Consider the following 18,300-nt stretch of genomic DNA (forward strand, 5'->3'; position numbering starts at 1 on the left):
AATGCAAATATGTAGAAGGCTCCAACACTCTGGAAGGGGGGGGGGGGTATTCTACGTTTGCAAAGTGGTACTAGAAAGTGATCGAACAAGGGCTGATATGCTGTAGGGAAGGCAATGGGAAGCTTCCTCCAATCCAAATATTTGTAGCGCTTTGTAAGAAACTACCTGGTGGTGACAGGTTCAAAAAGAGGAAACAGAATTTGTCTCTGGGATGGGGGTAGCAGGAGGGAGGTCTGGAGTGCTTCCTTCCCAAACTTCTTGCTGACATTTGCAAAGGATCAGAAGATGTGGTCTGAGAGAGCAAATTTCTGACACTGGCATAGGCGGCAGTGGAAGGAAGAGGCCGTGGGTTAATAGGTGATGGGAAACAGAGTGTGGTGCTGTCTCACAGGCGCATTTCTGTGGAGGAGACAAGAATTTCTGAGAAGTTTGATAGAAATCCTCATCTCACTAACCCAGAGTGGGGCTGCTGGCTTGTTCAGGAACTGAGACAAATCCACTCAGGCCATGAGTTTGAAAGAGTGGTACAAACGTCCATTACCTTCTAGAGTGTAAAATCCTAGTGCATCACTTGTGTGGTTGTTATTGTTGCCCCACTTGAAAGAATCTTACAAGTTCTAAGCTCCATTTTCATTCTTTAATTTTCAGCACATATGGCAATTTGCCAGCCCCATTTAATGACCAAAAACTAACAATGCACCTTGTGCGCCCAATTTAGAGGCCCAAACTTTTCTTAGTCTCATATTCCCAATCCCATTTCCAATCATGCATGAGGGACTTGGATGTTTTCTCTCAGAACAAGATGTCTACATTACCTCAAATGCCCATTATAGCATTTTAGGCTGATTATGTAGCTTAGAACGTTTAACCCTTACTGAAGGGATGTGTTTGCTACTTTCAGGTGACAGATTACCAGTGGGTCACGTTAGCCTTCCATCCTTTAGAGGAAGATTAACAGAGCACTTTTGAGGTGGTTATTAAAGCACATTTTGTTTAAGCACAAGATAATTCATTTCAGGGTACGTCTATATGAATATTCAATATTGAGGAAATAAAAGTTCAATATTGTCCGTTCGGCTATACCAAGCTGCAGGTCATGTCATATTTGCCAGAGGGTTTCTATCACTGGGTTTCATGGTGTCCTTTCAATACCTCTCTTCTCTAACCTCAATCTCCAGTTATTTTTCGCTTATCTATCAATTATGCAAGCGGCAACAAGCTATTACAGCTTCAAGAGCCTTGTAAGTATGCTTCAGCCCTTTAATGCATTCGGTGCAGCAAAGCAGAGGAACAACAAATTCCCCTGTGCTTTGGAAGGCACATACTCCGGATCTGTATGCCCGACCTCCCTGCTAGTCGGGCCGCCATCTAGGTCAAACGTCTACTCAGCCGAGAATGAAACCTCACCCGGCCCGGACACGGAAAGGATTGACAGATTGATAGCTCTTTCTCGATTCTGTGGGTGGTGGTGCATGGCCGTTCTTAGTTGGTGGAGGGATTTGTCTGGTTAATTCCGATAATGAACGAGACTCCTCCATGCTAACTAGTTACGCGACCCCAGCAGTCCTGTACAGTAGTAATATCTATGTGGATTCGAATACAGTGAAAATGAAAATCACTTTGTGTTACCCAAATTGGTGTATTTGTGTGTGTCTTTATAACTGTATCTAATGACTATAGCAGCAGTTATCGAATACATGTAGTGTTGTTTAAACTAAGTTTATTCCCAACAGAACCACTGTTTCTGCTTTATGAGAGGGAGATCAAAACGCAGAAAAAAGAGTAGTAATGAGACACTGTCATTCTAAGTTTGGTCCAGTGTGGTGCCACGACGATGTGCCGAAAATAAATTTACAACAGCAAACAAGTGTGTCACATACTGGCTAGCAGCCCACAGTCAGATGTCGGGACAACTCAAGTGTCAAAGTTTAGCCTTGACCTTTCGCAGACACATGAGAGAGGCAGTTGCTTATTGCATCACTGCTGATGGCAATTGAACAGCTTCAACAGTACAATATTAACCCTTACCAGGACGCTATGTTTATCTCTAAGCGCTGGAAATAACATATGCTATTATCAACCGTTTTAAGAGGCGCGGCCGGTACAGGCAAGAGCGGTGAGGTCGGGGGGAAGTCGACTTATGACAGGATAGGGAAAATAAAATAAGTAAATAAATAAAACCACTTACCTTGTGCTCGACGCATCGCCGAATCAGCAATGCGGCGAGCACAAGGTATGTGGTTTTGTTTATTTATTATACCTATCCCGTCATACGTCAACTTACCACCTCGCCCCACCGCTCTTACCTGTATCGGTCGCACCTGCATTTTAATTCAGTTTTACATTATGAAAACTGAAGTAAACATACCCTAACACAGCTTACAGATGCACCCTAGCATGATTGTATCCTGCAAAGCCAACGCATGACATGAATTGAGCAACTTTGGTTTATTATTTGGGGTCCTTCATGATGCCAGAAAAAACCTACCTTGTTAGCTAAAATGTGCCACACAGAATGAAATACACTTACAGCTGACAAAGTGATGACGATAATACATATAGGACTTTAAATTGAGTTTCTTGTTTGAGAGTCGGGCTTTCAATTTATTTTAAAATCTTTAATAGTCATTGCAATGTAATTTAAAAATAACTCTAAAATGTATAAGGAATTTTCTTTGCCAAAAGAAATAGGTTTAACAGTTGAAGCACTTTGTTTCCTTGTTGTGTGTTTTATGTCCCCCAGGGGACGGAATGGGGCTATGGAAACTGTTGAATGTAAGTGGGAAAACCATGCAACCAGGTTGGGATAGTTTTATCACAGGGTAAGGTAATGGATAGAGGAGAAAGGGGATGGAGAAATTGGAGATGGAGGGAAAGGGTAGCGTGAAGGAGAGTTATATTATGTTGCGTTGTATAGCGCACTGAGAGGGTATCCAAGCGCTTGACAGGTGTGCAGGTGTGTGGTACCCAAGGTGCCTATACATTGAGCCAGGTCTCCATCTTGCGAAACTCAAGAATTGAGGAGGGGAGTCTCTGATGTGTTCAGAGATGACGGTCCATGCCATGGGTGTGAGGTAGGAGAATGCATAAAGGGGGAGGGTGAAGCACTGCCTAATTTGAGCCGGTCGTTGCCAGTGGGGGCCACCTGCACTCATTTTTGGGGACCAGCGCTTATTTCTTGGCATCAGACAATTAAAAGCACGAGAGACTGAACACACACAAAATGGAAAGTCGGACGAAAAGTGAGAAGGAAAAACTGTCATGAAGGGAGAAAGCAGGAACCTGCAAGAGTGAGATAAATTGGCAGAGAGTGCCTGGTAGTGGATTAAAAAGGCTTTAGGTGGATTTAGGACTATACAACCATGGTATTCTTGGCGCCGACATTCAATTGCACTGGCCGCAGGCTTCTGAGCGCGGCACTGGGCACCGGCACTCATTGTTTCACAAGTTAAGCATTGGTGGGATGGTGAGTAAAGGTGGAGGGAGAAGGGAAGGACTTTCTCTGCACATTGCATGCTTATTTCCAACTTGCACTCAGGGCAGAGTCATGATGTACAGTGCACTGGTTATTCAAGGCAGTTTTTTGCGTGTGTATTGGAAAATCATTTTTACACTTAGAATAAAAGTATTCACAAATATTGGGGTACCAAGTCTCAATGTGTGACAAACCTGCATTTTTGTTATGTCTTTCTCACCTTCGAAACATTGCCCCCTAGAAAAAGGTTTGAATTTGTATGCACTTTGCGATATCTTTTAATTATTTTGCAAAAACACAACAGGACCACGACGTTATCTCGGGCAGCCTAAACTCAGCCTCTAAAAAAGAAAACATAATTACCCACAGTGCAATTCAGGCGCTTCAACATGGCGGTATCTTTTTTTTAACTCGGCTAATTTGACATCAGAAGGGTGACCTGCGGGTCAACCAATAGCAAAAAGAAACAAAACTGCACATGGCCAAGCTCCTTTAATTGGGAAGAGAAATATCTGACGAAAACAGGCTCCTGTATGCATTAATGCATTTTTAATGTCGCTCATATTTGCCGTGCTAAAGCACTTAAACAAACCACATCATGATAAGTTACTTTGGCCGCTGGTCTGCGTGGGGAGGCAGAGCCCTCGGAAAGAAAAGCTGAAACGCACAGAAAAAAAAGCCTCTGCCCTGTGGTCAACCTCGCGCAGCGACGACATGAATGCCAAGCAGCCGGCGGATCGATACAAGCAAATATAGCTCAACTACTCCATTTATTCAGCCATGAGAGATGTCAATACATAGATTAGGGTGATCCATCTTTTTGATTTCCCCCTGTCTTCTCGGTGACTACATGAGGGGTTTTGCCTGTATTAAAAGTGTTTGCTTTCTCAACCATAAAAATGGCAATTATTACTCTAAGTGCGCCAGAGTTAAGTCGCTTGTTGGAAGCGGCCTTGCATTACCTGAACAACGCCGGCGAGGTAGGGGGCTGCCGGCACGATCACGGGGAGGCCGTACGGATGCAGCAGAACTCCGGGAGACGACAACATGGCTGACGTGATCGCGCGCCGGCTCCCGCCACAACCAGACGCATCAATTGAAAGTTAGGGGAAAAATCTATACGCCAAGTACTTCCACCCTGCCAGGCCGAGAGCGAAATAACTTGTGACAGGCCGGTGGTGCCCACATCAGCTGCGCGGGAAATTTGTTGACCTCAGCAAATCTTAGCATTAAAATCTTCGTCCGAGACAACAGATAGACAGAACAGCTGCACCGCTACCGCTGACGGATGGCAAGGGGCTATTTTGGTCGTCCCTTCTCTTCATTCGCTTCCATTTCTAATCTACGTGTATAGACGCCCCCTCCTGGCGCAGGGGCAGCATTTCATTTCGGTATCATGGGCCCACGTGCTTGCAGCGTCCTTCCGCAATGGTTTGCATTATACATTGCCAGAAAAGAGAACAGACTTGGGCCTACAAAGAAGTACCGTGTCATCTGAGCCACAATGTAGAGGGCAAAGCGCACACATGATCAGTGCCCACGGCATAAAAAACACTTTCTCGGTAAAATTCTGTTGGCAGAGTAACTGAGAGATTAGCGGTCAGAGCGCATTAACACAACAGGTCGGTGAATTGATGGACAGAAGGGAGGATGAAAGAAAAAAACCCTGGAAGAGAAACGAGGAGGATTAAAAGCGAGAAAAGAAGAAGGGCAGAAAGTTTAAAGGGGAGGGAAGTGAATGAGACAGGAAGAGTGAAGGAGACGGAGTCAGGGAAAGAAAATAGCAAAGAAAGTCAAAGGCAGATGGATAGATCAGGCAGACAGGAGGGCACAAAGATTGAAGAATTTTCTAAGATGCCAATTATGTAAAGGGAAATATACTGATAGAAAAAATAGACATTACATTTATGCCTCGACTACGTGTGCTTCTTAACTTAATGACCCTTGCACAAATCCCTGCTTGTGCAGAGATCGCAATCACAAATGGTGCGATATTTGTTGCACCTGATTATTGCCTGCTGTGATGAAGGACAAACCTCTGGGTTTCAGTACCTGGTGTATTTGTGCAGGTGATGAGGTAAATAACGTCTGAGCTTTTTTCTTGATGTCTTATATGTATGATTTTGTGTGAAATAAAGTGACCGCTGCTGTTCGAATTTGAGGGTATTGCGTTATCACTCTCTCCAAGTTACTCTTCAGATGATCACAGGGTGAATTGGCTTCAGCGTTGTGTCATGCAAGTATAACGTGAGGTGGACAAAAAATACAAGATTTAATGTAGCTCTTTTCCAAGTGTTTAAGAGAGAGTGTGTGTGTGTGTGTGTGTGTGTGTGTATATCTATATATATATATATATTGTGTAAGAGAGAGAGTGTGTGTGTGTGTGTATATATATATATATATATACAAACATATATGTGTGTGTGTGTGTGTGTGTGCAGGAATAGCATAGCAGACATTATTAAAAATGGGTGATGGTCCAAGGATGCTTCTGTAACCTTTTATTTTATTGTACATGGCCTTTTGGCTTTAACTTGAATGATTCATTTTATAAATTCAGTACGCAGTGCGTTATGAGTGAGGGAAAGCACGAATGGTAATAGTGGGCCAAGAATAAATCGAGGAAGGAAAAGGTCGCTGTACGAAACAAACTTTATTGTGTAAATGGAAAGAATGCTCATGTGCAATGCAGGGTTGTTGTGCTGGACCCAACAGCTCAAAAGGTCCAACTCTATGCGTTGGAGAAGGACCCCATCACTCATCGTGTCCAGCCCTGTGTTCTAATGCAGAGCCCTTCGGATCAAGGTCTCACGTCTGAGGCTGCGGAGCAGAAGCGCACCGATCTTTATGTCCAACGAAAGGAACCCATTACTCACCTAGTTATGCAGTGTACATCCTCATGCCCCCACAGCCCCCAACTCCCAACTCCCACAGCCCACAAAGCACATACTTGAATGCATGCACCCCACTGCAGTGGCCAGGATCTTCATTATTCTAATGTATTGATAGCTTTGTCTGGGTGCACTTCGGATAAGGAGATGGGAAGGAAGTTAAAGGCTTCTGGGAGTGACGGGGCACGATTGCGTATGAACGACCACTAGAAGCACTATGCGAGATCTGCATGTTCACGATCATTCCTCTGATACTGCTATGGCACTCGAGTGAGATGTGAGAGCGGTTTCTTTGCTTCAACATATGCATCTATTTCAGTAAATAGAACAGGTTAAGCCAATTTCCTAGATGCTTGTTCGGGCGGTGCGTGCTCTGAAGTAATCCTGGGTGCCACCTCACGCTATGCCTCTTGAATCCTCCGCGTGGCCAATGCATAAACGTTTAGTTTCATTGTCAAGCTTATCAAAATATCTCTTCTGTACTATACGCACACATTTTATGTAAGCCCTGATTTCAATCCTGGCTATATGGCTTGATGCACTCATTCCACCACCACCCTTTGCACCCTACCCGTTGGCATGCAGCCTCGAGCAACTGTTATTTCAAATCATTTCAAGTTCAATCCAGACAATCTTGAGATATTTTGGCAACGCCTTCCTATTATTGTCACCCTGTCCATAGCCACCCGCTTTGAAAGACTACCCTTCTCCATCCTAAAGAGTAAACACCCTGCGTGTCTTTGTGGATACCACCCCCTCTCTTATACACCAGTCCTTGCAACAACTTACATTGATCTGTCATGGCATCACCATGCCACCAGACTCTGCATAGGCCTTACGCCTCCCTGTACGTTATCCGGCATGAGCGGGCTGGCTCATTGTACAAGTCATTAAAAGAAAGCTATACGCACCCTACTGCATACCAGTGGGCGAGTGGAAGGCTTCCTGTGCTTAATGCATAACAGAGCGCAACACTTAAAATGGGTCCTGAAATCTTACTATTGTAACTAGTCGGAAATCACCTAAGGTATCCGCTGCATTCAGTATCTGGACACAAGATCATTGGCCCATACTTTCAAAGAAGCTGATGGGAAAGAAGGATGTTCTCATATCGGATCATCAAACTCCTTTCAAAGCCCTTTTCCGAATCATCCCACATCATCTTATCTTCGGCAAAATGAATAACCCGGTCTCACAATGAAAGCTTAGTTCTAGCTAACATGTAGTAGCCCACAAACTAGGGGTCCCTAAAACATATCTGCAATATACTTGGACACACGGAGTGCAATACTGACGGAACTATGGCTCGCTGCGCACAAGCAAATTCAAATACTAGCAGCATCACCCACCCTTGGGACACAAATCCCTTTATGATTAAAAAGTCCCCGAAGTGATGTGCAAGAAAATGCAGTACTTACACAAGTGCAAGTAACAGGCAATTACATAGCAGTGCTCCCCTCCATGAACCCACACGTGTGGCCTCCAAACTCTTGACAGTCACTGTAGTCCCATGAACTGGCCATGGCGGGTATTGGGAGTTTGCCTCGGTGGCTGCAATGGTGGGGGCAGGTTTTACAGCGATGCTGCAATTTCGGCCCTCAATCACTGAAGCAGCAGTGCAGGGGGTCACGCTTCACGCTTGTGACTCCCACACCCATCTCTCCACTTCCTGCGGTGGGGGGCGGTTCCGACAAAATTACCAGGGCTGCTTAGGATTCCCAGTCCGGCCCTGTTTAGTCCCCTAGTGGTAGGAGCGCTAGCAAAGCCGGCATCCACTGTAATGGGATCCATGAGGCCCTGGGAGCCACCCTCCCTAAAAGGGAGCAGTGGAACAAGTTCCCAGCTGCACTGATAAGGCGTACTCATGAGCACCCCAATTCTCTCTACAGAAAGTGATCCTCTCCGAGGATACTCCATGTAACCATCCAAGGAAAGCATATTTTGATTTTGTTTACGTTCTAACTTTGCACACAGAAGGTGTTTTTTGGCATGGATGTGCGATATAAAATAAATGAATGGGTATTTTTACAGAATATCGTAAAGAGAAATATTGTGGACCAAAATGTCGTGTCGTGAATATCAAGGACACAATTATTGTGAAGGTAAGTTTCTACAGCTATGCAAAATATTACTATACATAACTTCACATATATGTTCCTTGACGAGATATATATATATATATATATATATATATATATATATATATATATATATATATATATATATATATATATATATATATATACTTCCCAATATTTTGGTCCTCGATATATTTGACACATAATAATGGCCACACAATAATTCTGTTACCGATATTCTGTCGGTAATCCAAATAAATACAATATGTTGGTGAAGTGCGCTGAGTTACAATAGGCCTGGGCATAGTTCACGGAGTTCCGCATGACCAAAACACTCCACTGCGCTACGCGGAGTTCTACAAGCGTTGGAGTGCGTTTGGTCATGCTGTTCATGTTGATTTTCTGCACTGTAAAACCAGTGCAAATGGCACCTTGAGCAGCGCAAGGGGGTGATGCTTCTTTTCTTGTAGCTCAAGTAGATTTTGTTCCCGAGCTCCAGCTTTCTAAACGCGAACAGAAGGTTTATCAAAGCGAGCGGTCGCTACTTTCCGAGACTGCCCGCATTGAGAAATCTGACCGACAGAGTTGAGTAATCTTACCGTGAGGTGGAGTTTCCTCACTCGCGCTCACCAGCTTGACGTGGCGAGCACGAGCGAGGAAAAAACTCCTCTCCAAGTTTTTTTAAACTCTCTGTGCTCCGAGAAGTGCAGAGTGCAGAAAACTCCGCAAATTCTGTGAGCGGAGCAGAGTTCATCGCCCAAGACTAATTTACAACAAGATGCAGGTCGATGAACATCCGGCTTATTCACTTTGGCTGCTGTGGTGCCTCTGCACATATTTCTGACAGGGAGCTTGCTTGCATGCAAAAGGAATGGAGGATGTGTGCATTCCGTAGATCCATTTAGGTCCTGATTCACGGCAGCTCTGTGGGTGAACATCGTACTAAGGTACGGTATTGGTGATTGGTTTGTCCTTCAAGGGCTGCTGTTTTGTAATGTGGAGTCTTGCTTTCTGCAAAATGTTTGGACATGTCTTCTCCCACAGCCACCACTCATCAAGTGCCATACACCAACCAGCAGGAGAAGGTTGTTTAGTGTCTTTAGTTGGACACCCACAAACCAATCACAAAAGGCGACTCGCACAGGGAAACAGAATAAGAATAACTAACTGAGATATGCAGATGAGCTGTAGGGATCTGGCAGGAAAAGTCAGGCAAAAAGAGCACGCCATATCAAGTGTCAGCAGATGAGGGTTCTCACACTAATTACAACACTGTCGCACTTCCTAGACATAACAAGCAGTGGCATCTCTTCCTACTCAACTGATCTAGTGACAAAAGCATTCAGAGCAAGATGATGCTACCCGACAACATGGAGTCAGCAATATGTTATTGATGGAACTCAGTTCAGGTAACTGAGAAAAGACATGATATGTACTACTGATGCAATTTGACATAGCTTATTGCAAACAACATGTAAGAAGTCTCTAAATAAACTTACAACATACTCTCACAAAACCAACAGAACACAAGTTTAACTTGCACCCTACAATGTTAACATACATAAAAGAACTGAGATTGAGCAAAAATATCATAATTTACTTTTGCGTAATAGCGTGCAATTCTGCAAAGCTGCAGAAAATGATGCACAATGCAAAACTGGCACTTGGCACTATTTTGCGAGGACGTCTGTAGGCTAAAAAAGCTAAACAAAATACCGGTGCCACAAAGAACAGCAGCGTGTGTTCTGGGCGTTCATTTTCATCAAGTGCTTTTGAGGTAACATTTTATCACAAATGCAGCATAATGACAACACATTGCAAAATGGTGCGATTTCCAGAATTCTTGCACCAATCTTAACATGACATTTGCGACATTACACCAGAATATGCTGGCATAATGGAAATTTCACCCAAGGCCTATCCCACCAGGCAATCATTCTACTCAAGAGACACCACCAGTCCTATAGATGAGCAACCAACACTCTGCCAACACATTACAAACTCTTAGCTACAACACACACATGTAAAACATAGCAACGAATCTGCATCTCAGCAAGCAATGAATTAAATACAGTATACATTAAGATCAAACCTTCGATAGCAGCAGCACACCACTTTGCAGCACTATACCTACAGAGGGCGAAATACAGATATTCATTTTTGGTTACAATGTGCCACAGGTCAATGTTCAGTAAGTACTTCACAACGTACCCGAAGGCTAAAGTAGTGATGAAAAAAAAACCCTATCCAGCATTACATTAATTTCTATTCATACTGGAGTTTTGAAACACAGCACAAAATATTACAAAATAGAAATGGTACATCTACATAACTGCTATAATCACAAAAGTTAAGCAGTCATAAAACTTAACTGAGACAAGGGAACACTTCTTAATTTCATTGCTACAGCAATATAGCTAGAAAGAAAAAGTGGGAAGGACATTTAGAAAAAAGAGGAAGAACTGGTTGAAGCGGGCAAGTGGAAACAAAACATCCCCATAGTACAATTGCAGCAAAGTACTTGTCCACTGTCAAGCTCTAGTATATTCAAACTGCATCGGAGGTTAAAACCAATTGCCACCTCCTGGAGGGAGCCTTGACAGCTCAACCTATCTACCCTTGGGGAGTAAAGCTTACAAATGTGCTAACTTAGACAACCAATGTTAAGTTCAATAGAACCTGAGAATCGGGGACACTAGAAGCAAATGTTTGTACCCACTAAACATACTCCCGCTAATCACTGACTGCCACAGTACTGGGAGAAATAGACTCACAACCATTCTTTACCACAACCATCACATTCCTAAAGGATATTAAGAATGGAGTATGTCATTCTCCAGCAGTGCCAAACACAGACACGTAATTCAATCACCACAGCAGTAATCCATCCCAGAATCTTCTGAATCATTCTTGTATCACTTGAAACAATGAACTTCAACGCATAGACCACGGTGCCTAGAAACCTACAATCCACCCTGCTGTACACTTCCTATGTCGCGGACAACGTACATGCTGAACCTGTTACACTAGGCAATGAACAACAGTATTCCTCTTGGAATGCACTTCCAAGCACATTCACCCTCCATTCCTCTTCTCCACCTGCAGCAAAAACCCAAGCACCAGACACAACATCAACCAGATAAGGATGACACTGAAAAAGCCATGTAGAAGGTCTCCAAGGCTGATTCCCACTCCCAACCATTTCTCCCCAGTATGCATTGTGCACAATCAGCAGAGGTCCGTGCAGGTAAGCGTGGTGGGTAATGGGGGGGGGGGAGGGAGATGTCCACAGATGCACTGCCTCACCGTGCTTACCTTCGAGGACCGCCGCTGTTCACAATAATCACTAATAGGCAATGCTTAATTTGTGCAGGGGATTTTATGTAATAGGCACCAGCACTCATTTTTGGGGAAAGCATTTATTCTTCATCATCATACATTGACCAAGACCAAGAGAGAGAGAAAGACAGAAGAAGGAGAAGGAAGGTGGGACATTAAGAAAGGGCAAGAGCGACAAAGGGTGAAAACAGGAATGAACAAGCGTTGGCAAGGACAATAGGTCTCACTCACAAAACAGCTATTGGCTTTGTGAATGTATTTTAGCCATGTTGTTAAGCAACACAGATCAGGGCTGGGGCAAGCATTATAAATGAAGGAGAGAGGGTGGAACACGGAGGTGGGAGCAGTACACATGGGAGTTAGCTGAGAAAGATGCTCTCCTTGCTTAAATGCAAAGAAGAAAGTACTGTTTAAAAATATGCACAGTGGAAGGACACAAGTAATGAGTCTATGCTGCCGGGGAGGGAAAACCTCATAAAAAAGAAGGTAGCCTCTGACAGTTGAAGAATATAAAAAAGTAAGCAAATGTGAGTGGCAATAAAGCTAACACATGGTAAGCAATGGATGACCTCTTAGCTCACTGTTAGAAAACAAAAGGTCTCAAAGACCCAGTGTGTACACTGTGCAGACAAGTCCTTAAAAGAACCTGTAGGAGGGCGGTAGATACCAGTAGCGTGGGTGGCAGAAGCAAGATGCATGAGGTGGAATCAAGCATAGGCAGCAGTGGTGTCGCAAGGAGGCGCAGTCCACCTGGTGCGGCACAAATTTTAGGAGCTGTCGTCCCCCTCGCCACTCTCACCTGCAGCCGTCGTGGGCGGAAAATGCCCTGACCACCACGGGCAGCAAAAAATATATATTTGCCACTGAGACACCATTTGCAACCGTACCATTTGCTAACACTGGCGATGGGCTTCAACGAAAAACAAGGTGATCGTGTACTTAATTTCAAACAAAGTAAGCACTTCTTCAGATTTATATCTCCCAACGTGTCCACCAATAAATATCTATCCGCGAGGCATGAGAAACCTCCACAAATCAGATCCTACTGTGCTTATTAAGATAAAAATGGAATATCAAATAACCGCAGGAAGAAGATGTGATAAAATACAAATCTGTATTCTTTAAGCCCCCTAGGAGTGTTCTGAGAAGGCATCTCACAGGTTGCACCTCCTCACACAGACTCTACTGTGTTGATTCTTCTGTGTTGAGATGATGCCATGTAAATGACACACAAAGTCATCATCGGCTCCCTGAGACAGCAACATTTACTAAAAACTGAAAAAATAACATCTCCAGCGATCAGCCTCATTGATTAGGATTCCTACGCAGAGCCATAGTTTGGGAACCGCGTGTAACTTGCTTACACCACACAATCTGCTCACGCGTGTATTGATTTCCTTCCATTAATATTCAACAAAAGAAAACTCCCAGCGGAGCCCGACTTTAAATCAAATCAAACAATTTGCTTTACTGATCCAACATGCTTCGGTCTGTACTCTGAAACTTTTATTAATATTCAACATGATATGCCCTCCGCAAAGCCGAACACTTCAACACCCTCCTAGAGAATTGCCAAGCCTCCAACTACAATACTTATTGTAGATTTGATCTCCGGATCTTACATAATTAATACAGCGACATCCACATTTATTCTATGTTTTATTTGCTTTGAGGCACACAGTAATGTACCCTCAAAAACTCTGTTTAACAGCCATATTGCTATCTCCGCACGGCTGTGAATAGCAAGTGTCTCCTACAAACTACCAGCAAATTCCCGCTACATCTTTTTCCTGCATAATTACCTTTTCAGATAACTAATTGCTGACAAGATGTGATGTGATATTCAATTATTTAATGTCACATTTCGGCCATCTTGAAAGGCTTTCGGTAATTGATTTTTATGTGTGAAAGCCGCCTTGCCGTCAGATGCCCAATGCTCCCTGAGCCGCTGCGTGTCGACCCCTGCCGCTAATAGCCGCCTACTAGTGCTAACTTTAGATTTCAGACAGTGACCCGCTATTCTGCCGTTCGGAGTTTTCTCACTGCTGATACAGCAGCCATCTCTGTGCATAGCGACACTCTCTGTCTCGCATCTCTTGGAATAAGGACAGCACTTTCGCGAGGAGTGGGGTGAGCATCGCATAGTTCAGTATCAAGCAAAATTCTAACTGTACAAATGAAATCTATGAATGATCCATTCTAGGCTGAGCAAAATCAAATCTTTGATTACATTTTCACATGAATGCAAATTAAATGGAGCGCAAGCACACATTTAGTAGAAAATATGATATTTAAATTCAATTCTAGATCCACCGTCCAGATGATGGAACCACAATCAATTAAATTCTGATGGGTTGTCGTTATAATTCACAGTGCTGGATAGGTATATATGAAGCTGGCAAGGTGTGATAAGGCATGCTTTTCTGTCTCTCGGCACGGTTAAGATGGGTAGTCTCATGGTTCAAGAGCAGCGCCATCCAAAGATCTGTCAAGCAGGGAATGCTGGCTAGGGCAGTCTGGCCAGTAGAGTCTGAGTAGAGTTCAAGAGATTGTGTCACAAGCAGTCAGAGCATGGTGCTACAAGAAGGGACATCCGAGGTACAATAAATATGCAGAGCAGAAGCAACATGTTGTCTGACAATGGTTATTGGATGACAGGTTTTGGCATGCACTCTATTTGTCACACTCTATTTTGAGTCACTCATATGTATTATTTTGCTCCTCACCCTTTGTCAGGATCCTTCAGAAATTGTGATTTTTTTTCTTCCTGGGGCCGTATTATTTATGCAGCACAATTTCCTGGTTAGCGCTGGGCATACCTTTCAAAGGTCCGCTTAGCGCTAAACAGGAAAATGTGCCAGATTTCAGTGAATGCTCTGCCCCCAGGGCAGCCACGATCTTGCACTGCCCTGGGGGCAGCGCATTCAGGTGAAAAATGGAGCGGCTGCTTTGAAGCCACTCCATGTTTTACAGTGCAGTGAGTGACTGCACACGCCTGCAAGGGGATGTCTGGGTGGTCCATGGGACACCCTTTCCCCCTCCAGAGGGCTACTATCAGGCGGTGCACTGTTAGTGCACCTCCTGACAGCTTCTTTGCCTCTGCACCCGTGTCTGTAATACGGCACGGGTGCAGAAGCAAAGGGATTCCCTCATTTGCATAGGGCCACGCCCCCATGCAAATTAGGGAATGCCCTGTGATGATAGTACAGTTGCTTTATGTGTGCCAGTGCTATCGGTATAACAGAAGGGGCGCACAAGCGTCTGTGGCCCCTTCTGTAATACCAAAGTGCCCCGGAGGCAAATGTCTGTTGCACCCCCAGGGCACTCTGGTAATATGGCCCCAGGTGTGCTGCTAAACGTTTGCTATGTCTCATGCAGCTTTGCATCACTGCTTCTGTATTTGCAGAATGATTTACGGCATGGCATCCAGTTGGTAATAGCTCTTCTCTGGAAGCAGTTGGTTGGGGTCATCCTAAATTCTCAAAATGAGAGGGTTTCCACCATATATATTTAGATTTTGTCTCCGCCGCAGGTGTTTACCAGTTTGTGGTTGTTAAAGACAAATTGTGGCACCATTGAGAAAGTCAACTGCAATTGAAGAGATCAAGTATTTTCCTCCCTTCTGCCCATTCCTCTACTTCCCCACAAATGCAGCATGAATAGTCTGGTGGGCTTCTGACACTGGAGGAGAATTTAGGGTTTACTTCACAATCCTCTGTCTTCTTGTTATGACCAGACAAACAGGAAGTAAGGCTGTATATAAATGTCAAACCCCTTAATAGCAAAATCCAGTTTGGTTTTCAGAATGACCAAAATACATGCAAAGAACCTATGTTGGACTTCAGGTTATCAAAATGTTTCTAATACACTGAGGATTGGCTGGAATTCGTGAATACATTTTACTAATCATGGGCCAGAATGCCCAATTAAAAAAGAAAAATAGGATCATGATGTCTGTAATCCCTGGTCTATGTTCAGATGAATGGAATATTAAATAGACAACACTAAGCCTGACAATTGCTTCCGGTTACGTACCTGCATTCTTTCGACCTCACTGGACCTCCTCTTCCACCGTCTCTGGTCTGGTTCAATGGACCCACAGCGCCATCTCAGAGGCGCCTCCTCTATAGAGCTCAGATGCAACATTCGATCAGTATTATGCTGTGACTGAACAAATGGACCCAGAAATGCAAGGCCCTGTGCAGTGCTCATAATATTGAGCCTGCCTCGTATGGCGTGCTAGGCCAGCCAGGTGCTCATGGCATTCACTCCTTAACTCTTTGTCCTGCACACCACCACACCAGCGATCAGACACCATAAGATCCTTTCACGCCCGTTCCCTCAATCCACAGATCATTATCTGGTCCCTCTGTGTAGACTGGGGAGATGTTTCATCAGAACAGGTCTCCTTCCATGTCCTGGTGAGCACCGCGGGAGTGTAAGGATCCCCCTACACAACAGAACAATCGGATACATGGTTGCTCTTGAAGGAAATGACTCTGATCTGATTATAATGTTTTCAAAGGTATGATTTAGAAACCAAAAATCAACCCACTTTGTAAACCCTGAACTTGTAGTAGGAGAAGCAAAATGCACTGGCAGCCTCAAAGGCATTAAATAAATAAATAAATAAATAAATAAATAAATATCCATATTGACTTGAAAGCAGGGATCGTTTTGGAGTGAAGAATGTGTGCCAGAATCACAAACCCGGCTCTCCACATCTGCAAAGATCAAACTGACCCTTTCATATTTTCTTTATGCAGCTTACAAGGCTGTAGAGGTGCCTACTTCCGAAAGGAGGGCTAGTAGCTAAGCTCAAAAACTGCAGCTACAGTCATGACTGACACTTCTGTATTCATAAATGAGAGGCCACAGACTCACTCTTTGGTGTTCATTACTCCCATGAGCAGTGCAGGATGAGGAACAAGGGCCAACACAACTCAGTAGGCGCATTGACTTCTAGCCACATGATTAAGGAAGCACATTGTCCTGAATAGGAATTCACAGAAATAATTTGGATGAGTTTAACTACCACAATTTACTCCATTTATCCAGAACCTCATACTAGTCTGCCATTTTAGAGTAGTAGTTATACCTTGTGCAGCAGCGCTCACAGCTACGGTGAGCCTAGGCGAACTGAGCTCAAACTGAAAGCCGAGCACTCGTTTGTCCATTTACTGATTTGCGCCCGCACACATCTGGCGACAAGGCACACCCTGCGTAGAGGAAGTGGAGTAGGTGCAGAGTGCAAAGTATTTTGAATCTTGATGTGAATGGGGGATGCACAAGTCACTGCACCTACCACCTAGCTGCCACACCTCCAAGTGCACAATTTCCTCGCAGGCACTCTGCGCATGTGCAAATCATTCAGGCATTTACACATCTTTTGGTACACTGCATTTCCATTTTGTAAAAGTAGTCGCACACAAAATACGTATTGCAATCTGTGCATGAGCAGGTTGTAAAAAAGCCTTATGGATCATACCCACGTGTGTGCCTCTAAAACACAATGAACGGCAGCATTACACTGTTCTTGCGTATACAACGAGGTCATGTGTGCCTGTGTGTTTCTTGTTTTTTTTTAAAGATAAGCGGCATTAAAGCTGCAGAAATGAGAACTGCACCTGGTTGCACATGTACAATTGGTTAACAATTTCCCAGTAATGCATAACTTTTAAAATAGCTTATCCCATATGCTGCCTTATTCCCACAGGGATGCTGCATTTGGTGAAGCTACTTGTCATTCTGGCAGGTGTTGTACTAATTTGCCTGGATTTCCTGATTAAAAACATCTTTTTTTATAACTATCCTGATTATTTTGTCGGGGGGAGGGGTGGCTGTCGGTCGGAGGATAGGATTTTGCATATCAAATAGAGAAATAATAGATGCAGTGGCTGTGAGCAGAGGCAGGCACTCGCCTTTCTGATCCTGTCCCTTGACGGGAACCAACCTGTCCCAATGTTAGGCCTGAAAAGGAGCCTCCTGTTTGGTTCATCTTCGAGAACAACACGCATGACTACATTACCAACCTAAAATTCCCAAGATATGACAAACAACAACCTTGGTAGAAGCTAATCATACACTATGAACAAATAAATATGCATCTCTTTGAGAACATACAACACAAGTTTCATTTTTTTATGGTGTTATAAGAGCTGGAAGCAATATTCGATTTTCTCATCACCCGTCATTAAAAAAGTGATTTTTTTTTTTAAGTTATTCTGAAATCCTGACTTTTTTTCTGTTGTAGAAAGGTAAACAGATAACCACCCACTGCAGTAAATGTTTCCCAAAAGCCACATGCCTACCACCTCCCCTGCAGCCTAATATAAAGGTGGGTGGAAAAGCTGTGGGTGCAGGGTCATACGCGATTTACCTTTCCTTGCTTCCAAGCAAAACCTCATGTTAGACTCGTAAAGTAAAAACACCCTCAATTCAATAATTTCATAAATGTGCCTACATTGTTTGTATTTACTCTAACATTTCTTAAATATGATCTTGAACATTTTTGAAT

General features: G+C 43.8%; 1 protein-coding gene across 32 annotated transcripts in view; it reads right to left on the reverse strand.

Moving 5' to 3' along the window:
* Positions 1-18,300, reverse strand: part of RBFOX1 (RNA binding fox-1 homolog 1) — a 958,925-nt gene that overhangs the window by 652,887 nt on the left and 287,738 nt on the right. For 2 of the 32 annotated variants that reach the window (XM_085628218.1, XM_085628204.1), the window contains exon 1: positions 4,438-4,719. The exons of 25 other annotated variants lie outside the window; for them this stretch is intronic. In XM_085628218.1, coding sequence (XP_085484344.1) covers positions 4,438-4,524 — 87 coding nt within the window. In that variant the 5' untranslated portion in view covers positions 4,525-4,719. Of the gene's footprint in view, positions 1-4,437; positions 4,722-18,300 lie in introns of those variants that run through there. 5 more of the 32 variants (XM_085628219.1, XM_085628193.1, XM_085628217.1 and 2 more) reach the window with 5 other exon arrangements.

The sequence above is a fragment of the Triturus cristatus genome, chromosome 10 (genome assembly GCF_964204655.1).
Source record: "Triturus cristatus chromosome 10, aTriCri1.1, whole genome shotgun sequence".
NCBI classification, from domain to species: Eukaryota; Metazoa; Chordata; class Amphibia; order Caudata; family Salamandridae; genus Triturus; species Triturus cristatus.